We start from the raw sequence: 12,145 nt of genomic DNA, 5'->3' as shown, positions 1-12,145 counted from the left end.
ATCTCAAAACACTTGTTCCTCTCCAAACCCTTTATCTGCCTGCTACCCTACACGATCTCCACACAACATGTCCACCACTGGCCATCATGCAATTACCTGGCTAACCCTGCAGACCCTTGAGATGCCAGCTCACCAGCTGCTTCTTCCAGAAGCTTTCTCTGATCTGTGGGACCCCACATGCTCCCAGTGTCCTGCACTTTCCCTGTCACAGTATCAACATGCCTTTAGTTGAATGCTCACCAACCCATATCCCCACCAGACTGGAAGCTCTGTGACAATATCAAGGTGTCTGCTCTGTACATTGTATCTGGCACCCAGCACAGTGGCAACAAATAGAAGGCATACTCACTACCTATTTGTTGAAGTTTAAATTCCATGATTCTAAAATGTATTTCACAGTTTCTTGATGATACAGCTGCTGAAATTGAATTGATAACCATCAGACATACTTTTTCAAGAAAGCAAATAAAGGAAAGAGGTCCTGCTTCTATAACCTGTCCCAGTGTCTTATGCTTCTCCTTCCTAGCCCAGCAAGGGTTCCCTCCTAATTACACATTAAGCCCTATCCTCTCCAGCAGAAAATCTCCAAAGAAAGCAGTATCTTTGTTTTATTTACCTATATTCACGAACACAAGTAAACTACTAGGAGCCCTGTGGCTTCAAAATATTTTAAGAAACAATGAAATGAATAAAATTAATTATGTTTCTTTTGGCTTTTAAGGCAGATTTAAGGTTTAAGGACACTTTGATTCTCCACCGTGCCACAGAAGGAACTCCAACACTTTGATTTTCTGTAAGAGTATAAGTAAGAGCTAACATTTAAAATATACCTTGTGCATCTCCAAAAGAAAGCTGACAGTATAATAATGATGAAAATAAACTTTGTAAATACAACAATCATTATAGAGAGATGAATTATAATAAGCACAAATTAAGAATACGTTTTCTCTGGATTCAAAAGTATGGTTTCCACTCACAAGTAAAAACAATGTGCCAAGATGATTCAATGCATTTATAACCAAAGCAGGAAAAAAATCTCTGAACTGAGTGAACATTGATGACTCTTTGAGGCCACCTATAAGTAGATAAGACTCAATCGTGGACGACTGGGTCCAAGTCTCCTTTCCCACTTCTAGGTTTTCTCTGAGATTGATCTTATAGGGAAAGCACACACTTGTCTTCAGGTCTTAATTTCCAATCTGACAATGTCCCAGGCACAGCAACCATGTACTTTCTTTTTCGGATGGAGCCTGGTCCTTTGGAAGGAGTTCTTCAAACTCAGGATGGAGAAAGGTCTTTTCCTCTCCAATCTCCTGCATCAAACTGGTCTTCAGATCTTCCCACTGCTAGCAGGAGCCCGGTGAGGAACCTCAGCTGTTTGTGCCAAAGAAATTGAAGCTCTGCTGGATCATCTCATGGAGAAAGAGGTGGCCTGAGGCTCTGGAATTGCCTGCTATCTAGCTGCTTCTAGGGGCAGCATTCCCATCCTTCAAGCAGGAAAACACGAAATACTCTCCCATTAGGTGCAGAACTGGGACAGTCTCCTGCTTTGGCAGGCCATGGATCTGGGCCAGGTCACAGCTAAGTATGCAGACAGGGTTGGAGACCATCATCCTCTGTGTTACCAGTGAAGAGGCTGGGAGGCCCACGGTGAGCTTGCTGATGCAGATGTCTGGCCATGGGAGCCTTTCTCCAGCTGCTCCGAGTACCTGCCTGCAAAGGAGAGTCTTAAATAGGCCAGGATTGTCATTTCTCTACTTATGCCAATATTTTTTCCACATTGTTCCAATTTTTCTTCCATTTAGAGGTCACTACATCACAACTTCAATGCTTACATTTCAATGTTTTAATTTATTACATTGGAAATTAAACACACTCATGGAATGTGACAGAGGATCAATCTGATAGAATGTATTCATCTCTATGAGGCCCAAGGTTGAAATAGAAAAGAGAGTCTCTGTGTATCCCATTTTCGATTCTGATATGAATACTTAGAGCTTTCATCCTGCACACTTTTTTCACGCTTCCTAAATTGTACCAAATACTACTAGCTGATGAAGAGGAGGGACTGGAAGCAGCAGAAAGCTCCATTCAGAGTAAATCTGTGGCTCCTAACCTCAAATGACATCAGATTTTCATTTCTTCTTTTTATAAATCAGGACAACTTTAGTAGTGGTCACACAGGACACTGAATAGATCAAAACAAGTAAATTTTGCATGTTACAGGCAGAGAATTTGAACAGAGTGAATGATAGAAGCCTTGTATGTTTGGAGTCCACTCTCAGACCAGCCCAGAGAAGCTCTGACTACAGTCCCTTACCATCCTCAGGAATCTGCAGGTTTAGGCCCCAAATGCAAACTCTAGGAGAGGGCTTGCCTGCAGGACTGTAAGGGAGCAGAGCCCAAATTTCTATCTTTAGAGAAGTGCCTAGGGCATTAGGGGAGAAATCCTACAGTGCCTGAAGCCCTTTGGAGAGAACCAGCATCTAAGAATGTTTTCTGACTTAAAACAACAACAACAACAAAATATGCTGCTCTGTGAATGTCGTAAATGAGATCAACAGTTCCCTTCATCCTGAATTTGTTTCAGACCATCTTTGGTGCTCAAGGAGAGGTGACAAGGATTAAATTATAATTTAAAAACAAACAAGCTCAGAGAAAAAGAAATCAAATTTGTGGTTACCATAGCAAGTGGGTGTGTGAGAAAGGAAATCAGATGAAGAGGGCCAAAGAGTTTTTTTATTCCTTAAAAAAAAACATTAAAATCATGTTGTAGAGGCCAGGAAAACAGTTAACATATATATACTTAACAGCCATTGAGTGGCATGATACTCTAATTCAAAAGCTATTTCCTAGCTTAGTATTAGGATAAACTTAGGGTGTTATATCCCTTAAGCAGGGAATGGAAGGACGCACCAAATCTAATTAATTAAGATAAAGAATGTTTTAATGTAATACATATATATATATACATATATTTTTTTTTTTTCTCTTTTGGCTTCCCTATGGCATATGGAGTTCCTAGGCAAAGGATCAGATCCAAGCTGCAATTGCAACCTAAACGACAGCAGTGGCAATGTCAGATCTGCAACCCACTGCGTCGGGGATGGAACCTGCATCCCAGTGTTCCCAAGACGCTTCTGATCCTGTTGCGCCACAGAGGGAACTCCTAATTTAATATTTTAAAATGAAAATTGATGACAAAACAGGCAAGAGGAACAAAATGTCAAAATTTTAAATAAAGAAATGCAGTCACCCTGCATTTGCATGTCCCTGAGAATCTTACAAAGAAAGCCCTCGTGTTGCAAATAAAATTTGGGCAAATTCCATTTAGTTGATACAATTCTTACTAAAGGAAATGAAATAGTCTGACCTGCTAAATTTCCTCAATCCTGTGTCATGCCAACTCTTCTAAGAATAAAATTAAGGTGCAGTCCTGGGAAAAATGGTTCAGGAATGTGAGTTAAAAACTTACTTAAGACTGTCACAGAAGCACTAAAAATGGTTAAACATGGCAATTCTCTCAACTAAAAACAGTAATCTTGGAGTCCCCTGGTGGATTAATGAGTTAAGGATCCAGTCTTGTCACTGCTGTGGCTCGGATTCCATCCCTGGCTGGAGAACCTCTGCATGCCTTGGGCATGGCCAAAAAAATAAAGAATATATAAAAACAACCAAAACCCCAAATAATCTTGAAAATATAAATGAGTTTGCTTCCATTAAACATAGAAACATAAAATTATATTAAATGCTTTATTTATTTATTATTTTGGCCATACTCCAGCCATGTGGAAGATTCTGGGCCAGAGATCAAATTCGCAACACAGCAGAGACCTAGGCTGTTGCAGTGACACTGTGAGATCCTTAACCTGCTGTTCCACAAGAGGACTCCTTAAATACTTGTTTTAATATAAAGAAAATAGAGTTTAAACAAAGTTTAATAAAATGCTGTTTTAATATTCAAATAGATTTTAATATTATATGTTCAATATTTAAATTATTTTAACATAAAATATGGAAATTTAATATTTAAAATATTTTAACATAAATATATTGAAAAATATGAATGTTAACATATTAATTTAAATTTAATTTTATGTGTATTATATAAATATATTATAATATATAATATATTTATATAACATTATATAAAATATAAAATTTAAATATTAATTTAAATTTTAATATGTTTGGTATTTAAATACTTAATGTTTAATATTTAAATATTTTAACATAAATATAGTGACATTTAATATTTAAAATATTTTAACAAGTATGTTGAAAAATATAATCGTTAAAATGTTAATTTAAATTGATTAAATGACAAAGATAAAATTAATTAAATATAAAATATAAAATGTTATGACTTCAAAAATATTCCTACTTTTCAGTTATTCAGTACTTCGTCCTCCACGTCAACCTTGTAGCCTTCAAAGACTCCAGGAAAGTCACAGAACATCTAGTAGCACAACTTACCTGTCCTAGGGTCCCAGTGGTGGTCGCACTCAGACTCACAACAGGGTGTCCCCAACACCGCCCAGTCTTCCCGCCGCCTCCGCCCCCATGGCAGCAGCTGCGGCCCCCTTTCCCTGGGCTGTCGCTGAATCGCGCCAAAAGCGAGCCCAAATCTGTAAAATCGGCTACAACTCACTCTACTTCCAATTCTCAGATTACTCAGTAAACGAATTTTCTTTAGTACAAATGGCCTCGCTCAAGTTTCTGTACTAAAATAACTCACATAACAGAGGAAAGCAAGAAAATGCGAAGTTCCATTTTCCCTGGAGGGGCCGCCGAAAAATATGTCATATTTACACTCTTGGCCCATAAAAATGCACCGGAGGGGAGGGGGAGTTCCCCATTGTGGCTCAGTGGTTAATGAATCCGCCTAGGAACCATGAGGTTGAGGGTTAGATCCCTGGCCTCACTCAGGGGGTTAAGGAGTTGGTGTTGCCATGACTGTGCAGAGCAGAGGTGGCTCTGGTGGAGTCAGGAGGCTGCAGCTCTGGGTTAGACCCCTAGCCTGGGAACCTCCATATGCCATGGGTGCGGCCCTAAAAAAGACAAAAAGTCCAAAAAAACAACAACAACAACAACAAAAAACAAAAAACAAAAGCCCTGGAGGGACCGTGGAAAAATGTTTGCTTCATGTTTATATTTTTTGTCCATAAAAATGCCCTGGTTGGACTGTGGCAAAATTTTTTGTCCATAAAAATGCTCTGGCTGGTCTTGACAAAGATCTCTCATCAACAATCACAGCCTCAGGAAGGAAGGTTTTCCCCAGCCCCACACTATTAAAGCAGCACAAAGTTGCTCTCCGAGGCCAGGATGCCCTTGCTTTCTCACAGCAGGACCCACTGAAGGTGCAAACGCCCAGGTCTGGAGTTCCCAAACCAACCCCATAAAAAGACATCTTGCGCCCTCTTGCGGCCGTGTAGAGAAGCACGCTGCCCGAAGACCCAGCTAAAGAACCTCTGCGCAAATTGCTTAGAGGTACCCGTGCGCTCCCTGGAGGCCGTCTGGTGAATCACTGAAATTCTCAATGGCTCAGATTTACTTGGTAATGGCAGGAGTGATGCTCTGCTCCATCTCTGTTTGCTTTCTTGACCAGAACTTGTCTGCTGTCCATTGCGTAGAGAAGAGGGAAATCTTCAAACATTTGCAAGAGATAAAAAAGATCCCTTCTCAGTTATGCTTAAAGGACAGAATCGACTTCAAATTTCCTTGGAAAAGAGAGAGTATCACCCAAATCCAGAAGACTGAAGGCACCTGTTACTGCTATCTGATGCTTCAGCAGATCTCCGGTGTCTTCTCCAAAAAGGACAGCCGTGCTGCTTGGAACACCACCCTCCTCGATCAACTACTCTCTAGCCTTGATCTGGGCCTGAGAAGACTGGAGCATATGAAAAAAGACAATATGGATTGTCCCCATGTAGGATCTGCTCTCCGAAAGTATTTCCAAGGAATCCAACTCTACCTGAAGGAAAAGAAATACAGCCCCTGTGCCTGGGAGATTGTCAGAGTAGAAATTGAAAGGTGCTTTTCCCTTACCTAAGAATCCTCAAAGAAAAGTCTACATAAAGAAGATTTTTATACTTGTGACACTCTCTAATCAATCACATTATTATTCACTTAAGCCTCCAAGCAACCTGTACTCACATTACCTCATGAGCTGAAAGATTTCTGAACTGACCGGTAACCCTGGTAGCTCAGTGGGTTAAGGATTCAGTATTGTCACTGCTGTGGCTCTTTGCAGTTGTGGCCCAGGTTCAGTTCCTGGGCCTAGAATTTCTGCATCCTGCAGGTAGGAACCAAAAATAAATAAATAAATAAATAAAGGAAAAAAAATCAAATGAAAATGGTGATTTTACAGAAAAATGTTTTGACAGAAGCAATCCCTTTTTTTTAAATAAATAATTTTATAACAGTTTAAAAATGTCTTCTTTGTGGGGGATTTGATATTTTCAACCTATAAGTTTATTTTTTTATGGAAGGGTTTTTGGAATAGTATGTTGTTAAAGATATTTGTCAGTTAATGATAGCTGCTGTAACGGGTAAACAGAAAACTGTCAGGAATTTTATCATAAAAGAAATTTGCCTTTCTTCCTTTAAGAGCACAATGCAGGCATTTCTGATCACATGCAAATTCTGACCTGCTCTTCTCCGAAGAGTGATTTAAGGACAGGGGTACCCCCTGTTTGTGGATTTTCCATCATCAACATGTGACTTCAAATGTGTTTGTAGTACTTGAGTTTATTTCACTCAGTGATAAAGGGGAAAAGTCTGGTGGATCACGTGACATATTCCAAAGGGACAGAACTATACCAGATAAAAGCACTTCTGCTCAAATTCCATGGCTTGGATTTATCCTCATGGGGATCTAATGGCAAATATGTGGAGAAAGTATTGGATGATTAAAGGATGAGGAGACAAGTTAGGTGCCTAAGACCTCTTTTCATGGTTAGACTTTTTGTCCTAATAAAGTTCTGGGTGGTGGTTGAGGGGAACAGCCAATGCTCTTGCTTGCACACACTTTACTTAAAAGCAATATATGCAAATTCTCATTCCACAATTTATTCTTGGAGAAGATGGCAGTGATGTGACTCAGAGTTCACAGTATCAGAGATTGTTTGAAAAAAACATTCAAGTTGATTGCCAAAGGCACATAGGCTAATGAGGAAAATATCCCCAGGTGTAGACACATTAGAAGTTGTTTCTTGATTACCTGAGGGAGACAAAAAAAGAATGACCAGCAACCTCCCTGCATATACGCAAGGATCACTGAACTAAAAGTGGCGAATGAGTCGTCCATTCGCCAGATCTTCCAAATATTGCAAATGCCAACTTGAAGAAACTCCTGCAAATGATCTTTAAAAAATACCTCATACAATAATCCATTATAACTTCCCTCTTAGAACCATAAGAATTTACAAAATATCTTTAGACTATCGTCCTTTCACATCACAGCTATCTAATATAGATGGTCTTATTCCTTCACCCTATTATTACCATGACTGTTCCCTTCATGAATATTGATTAAGCTCCCGAAATGACAGACGCTGGACTAGATGTCTAGGAAGTGAGACTGGGTCAGATAGTTTCTCTCCCTGTAGGTATTTTACAGACTCCTGGGAGATAGTCTGAGGATGAAACAGGTCAGGTCACATATTAGTCTACTCCTTCTTCTTCAACAGAATAGCAGAGACTGGGTAGTTTGTAAAGAACAGAAATATATTTCTCACAGTTTTAGAATCTGGAAATCCAAGATCAGGTTGTCAGCATGGTCGGGTTCTGGTGACAGCCTGGTTCAGATCTCACACTGCAGAGTCTGCTGTAACCTCAAAGAGCAGAAGAATGAGGGATTCATCTCAGACCACTTTGAGAAGGGCACTCATTCCACCTGCGACTCCTCCATATGCACACCTCCTGACACCATCACCTTGGTGGTTGAGACTTCAAAATACAAATTTTGTGAGGACTCAAACATTCAGATCAGAAAGGTCAGTGAAGGCTACATGCCTGGCTTCTAGAAGTAAGAATACAGATGTGCCGAGTAAATAAAGATGAAGGAACATGTAAAGAGGAAAAGGGAACAGAGCAAGGACCCAAAATCCAACCTCTTGATTTTGCACAAAATTTTGGAAATCTATCTGAAATAGAGCATGCTGTCCCAAGAAATGGAATGAAAATACAGAGGGCAAATGATCATTCATCATCTTTCTGAGAAGTCTCCAAAGAAGCTCAGGATTAAGGCAGTAATGGCCCCATCACTGAAAAGCCACAAAGAGTAACTGGGTAAATTATCTGGTTGCTGGAGCTGTGTGAATCAGGAAGAGTCTGAGTTTAGGTACATGGCTCAGTAGCTGACACCAGGCTAGCTCGTGTCTGTTATGACATAGCAGACGGCAAATCAGAGACAAGGCTATCCTCAAGAGTTTAATATGGTACTAGGCAAAGGCTGAAAATTGTGCTGCTCTCCAACTTGAACCCCCAGGACCCTATGCACCTTCAAGGAAAGAGAATTCTGGTGGCTTGAGCAATAAACTCAGTAGGTATTATTGATACCAGTAGGAACAGAGTGGAAACATTAGCTATTGTCTATTATAAACCCAGCAAAATGTCTGTGATGAGGCAAAGTAGCTTGGTCATTCATACATGCCTTCCAGGAGGAGAACACCTAAGAAACTGCTTTAGTAAAAATTACATTTTGGGTGACTACAATGGGCCTTTGTTGAGAATACCTCAGAGAATAAGACAGAGTCCAGTTAGTACAAAACTGGTTTGCCAAAGATGGGCACATATCTATCACTTAAAGATCAGAATGTAGAGGGCTGAGACAACATAAAATCCACTGCAAAATAAAATGAGCCATGATTGGATTTGAAAGTGAATTCTCTCCTTAATAACAATTCAGTTTGGGCAATTCCCGTTGTGGCTCAGTGGGACAAATCTGATTAGCATCCAGGAGGACGCAAGTTCAGTCCCTGGCCTCGCTCCATGGGTTAGGGATCTGGCATTGCCATGAGCTGTGGTGTAGGTTGCAGACTCGGCTTGGATCCAGCATTGCTGTGGCTGTGGCCTAGGCCAGCAGCTACAGCTCTGATTCAACCCCTAGCCTGGAAACCTCCATATGCCAAGGGTGTGGCCCTAAAAAGACAAAAAAAAAAAAAAAAAAAAAAAAAGAAATTTAAAGATTAAAAAAAAACATTTGTCCAGTTTGGGATTAGTTACAAAGATAGTTTCTTTTTGTTTGAAAAAAAAAAATAGACTTGGATTGGAACCTGTGAAAGTCCTCTGAGAAACTGGAAATTTAATGCAAAAACACAGAGAAAGATCCCAGTTGATGATGATCCCTAAATCACACATTGTCAGTGGGCTGAGGTGGCTCCTATAGGTGCAAACATTAGTTCTTAGGGGTATGAACGATTCTTAGCTATTACAATGATTTGTGGCACTCAAGAGCTCAACCCTATCAAACAAACTCTTCTTCCTTTGTATGCATGTTTTCTCTTTGGATCCTCTTGTGGATGTGGATGATATGAGAAGCACTGACATTGACTTTCTGGAAGATAAACATTATGCAGGATCAGTGCTATGACCTAGGCTGACCTGATGGTTCATTAGAGGACTTTCTCACCAGCATATGCTTGATCTCAAAGTCATAATGTCTCTGATTTGCCTTTGCTGACTTCTAAGCTCCACTGTCTCTCTTGCAGGTTTTACTTAGGTTTAAGCCCCAGTGTGATTTGGGTTTTGGGAATTAAGCACAAAGAGGTTACATTTTATTATTTAATCATAATAAATTTATCCAGCCCATTAAAATTATGTCTAGATCTAAAGAGAAAGAATTATGGACCATATCTAGATGAACAACTAGCAGCTAGTGAAGTTAAAAATTATTTTATGAGATGACCCAAATTTAATAATTACCTGAAGTATATATTGAGAAAATAATTTTAATTGAAGTAGTTTTAGCAGTTTCAATGGTTCAATTTCTTTTCTTTTCTTTTTTTGGCCATGCCCCCAGATCAGAATTTCCTAGTGCAGGGTTGAACCTGCACCAGAGCAGATACCTAGGCCACAGCAGTGACAATGTAGATCCTTAACCTGCTGATTGACAAGGGAAATCACAGGATGGACTTTTAAAGATATTTATACATTGATATTCTTAGGCAGTATTTATATAAATATTTATTGAATATGTAATTTGACATATTCCTATTTATATAAGTAAATGTGTTACATTAAAAAGTCAATCTGCGGAGTTCCCGTCGTGGCGCAGTGGTTAAGGAATCCGACTAGGAACCATGAGGTTGTGGGTTTGGTCCCTGCCCTTGCTCAGTGGGTTAACGATCCGGCATTGCCCTGAGCTGTGGTGTAGGCTGCAGACGCGGCTCGGATCCCGTGTTGCTGTGGCTCTGGCGTAGGCCGGTGGCTACAGCTCCGATTCGACCCCTAGCCTGGGAACCTCCATATACCGCGGGAGCGGCCCAAGAAATAGCAACAACAACAACAGCAACAACAACAACAAGTCAATCTGCAAACTTAGTTATACATTTAAATTGTCAATATTTATTACATTTAATTTTTATCTTAAATTTTTTGTCATACTTAACCTTGCATTGAGTAAAAAGAATAAAATTTTCACCTTCGTCTAGAAATGTATATGGGATAAATATACATGTACACAGTATATCTCCATATAAAAATTCCATAGGGGGGAAGTTAGGAAAAAGCATCTAAGAAGGCTCTCTGGCAGGGGAAGGGGAGGGAATAATGAAAAAAAAAATGGTTGAGAAAAGCTGCCCTACCCATGGAGAGTGTTAAATGAAAAGCAAAATCAGAAGTAGAAAGTAACATAAAAAATGGATATTAATTTGTTTCCTTTTAAGACACAGGCCTGAGGGAAGGTCTTCAGAGATCCTAGAGAGCAGGGTCAGAGTCACCCACCTCAGCCAGGACAGCAGCATCTGCAAGATCCCCAATGGCCCCAACCTCAGCCTTCTTCACAGCCCTGGTGCTGCTCAGCTACAATGCCATCTGCTCTCTGGGCTGTGACCTGCCTCAGACCCACAGCCTGGCTCACACCAGGGCCCTGAGGCTCCTGGCACAAATGAGGAGAATCTCTCCCTTCTCCTGCCTGGACCACAGAAGGGACTTTGGATCCCCTCATGAGGCCTTGGGGGGCAACCAGGTCCAGAAGGCTCAAGCCATGGCTCTGGTGCATGAGATGCTCCAGCAGACCTTCCAGCTCTTCAGCACAGAGGGCTCGGCTGCTGCCTGGAATGAGAGCCTCCTGCACCAGTTCTGCACTGGACTGGATCAGCAGCTCAGGGACCTGGAAGCCTGTGTCATGCAGGAGGCGGGGCTGGAAGGGACCCCCCTGCTGGAGGAGGACTCCATCCTGGCTGTGAGGAAATACTTCCACAGACTCATCCTCTATCTGCAAGAGAAGAGCTACAGCCCCTGTGCCTGGGAGATCGTCAGGGCAGAAGTCATGACATCCTTCTCTTCCTCCACACACCTGTAAGATGGATTCAGTAGGAAAGAGTGACAGTTAGTTATAAATGTAAATAGTCATCATAGAAATGCTTCTCACAGCCTGACAAGCCCTTCTCATGCCAGGGCAGAGCTTCCATTCTGTGTCATCTTGCCACGAAGTGAATCGTTTGTCAAAGATTCTCAGGGGTACTAAGCACCATCATGTTCTGCTCTACAGGCACTGCTCCCTTACAGATGTCCCTGCTGCTCTATGTAATTATCTATTTAAAGATTTTTTTATTTACCTACTTATAGGATTTATGTTTTATACATTTAATATTATATGTACCTTATAAATCATCTTTGTATTTATTATCTTTGTTTATTAATTTTTGACAATAGGAAACTTCTTCTACCTGTATATTTTTAAAAAAGAAACAACACCAATTCTGAATTTTCAAACTGATTAAAGGATTTATGGTGCCTTTAATTTCCCATTATAACATTCACATTAGAGTGAATATAAAATTGTTCAAGGCCAGGTTGTAGGTTACCCTCAGGATAGAGAGGTGAACATAAGAAATCCAATGCTGCTTTCTTGTATCTTTGATTTTTATAGGGCAAAATCTGAAAAAAGTAATCAGTTAACTGAAAATCAAATATCAAT

General features: G+C 40.3%; 2 protein-coding genes and 1 long non-coding RNA gene across 3 annotated transcripts; 2 read left to right on the top strand and 1 right to left on the bottom strand.

Annotated features, from left to right (window-relative positions):
- Window positions 1-591: 591 nt before the first annotated feature.
- On the bottom strand, window positions 592-8,023 carry LOC106509142 (uncharacterized). The gene is made up of 4 exons (XR_014820732.1): window positions 7,740-8,023; window positions 6,162-6,295; window positions 3,374-3,436; window positions 592-1,713 (listed from the first exon to the last, which is right to left on the bottom strand). It is a non-coding gene; the product is annotated as an uncharacterized LOC106509142 (long non-coding RNA).
- Window positions 5,333-6,428, top strand: IFN-DELTA-1 (interferon-delta-1). Its single transcript, NM_001002832.1, is given in 1 exon segment — window positions 5,333-6,428. A coding segment is annotated over 1 exon segment (513 nt). The 5' UTR covers window positions 5,333-5,539; the 3' UTR covers window positions 6,053-6,428.
- A 2,958-nt stretch (window positions 8,024-10,981) lies between the features above and the next one.
- On the top strand, window positions 10,982-11,527 carry LOC100156936 (interferon alpha-11). The gene is given in 1 exon segment (NM_001130246.1): window positions 10,982-11,527. A coding segment is annotated over 1 exon segment (546 nt).
- The last annotated feature ends 618 nt before the right edge of the window (window positions 11,528-12,145 follow it).

Source organism: Sus scrofa, chromosome 1 (genome assembly GCF_054392235.1).
Source record: "Sus scrofa isolate SSC_HxYL_T2T_F1_AM1 chromosome 1, Sscrofa_HxYL_maternal_Yorkshire_Landrace_v2.0, whole genome shotgun sequence".
Taxonomy (NCBI): Eukaryota; Metazoa; Chordata; class Mammalia; order Artiodactyla; family Suidae; genus Sus; species Sus scrofa.
Note: the sequence above shows the minus strand (reverse complement) of the source record. Positions and strands in the feature narration are given on the sequence as shown.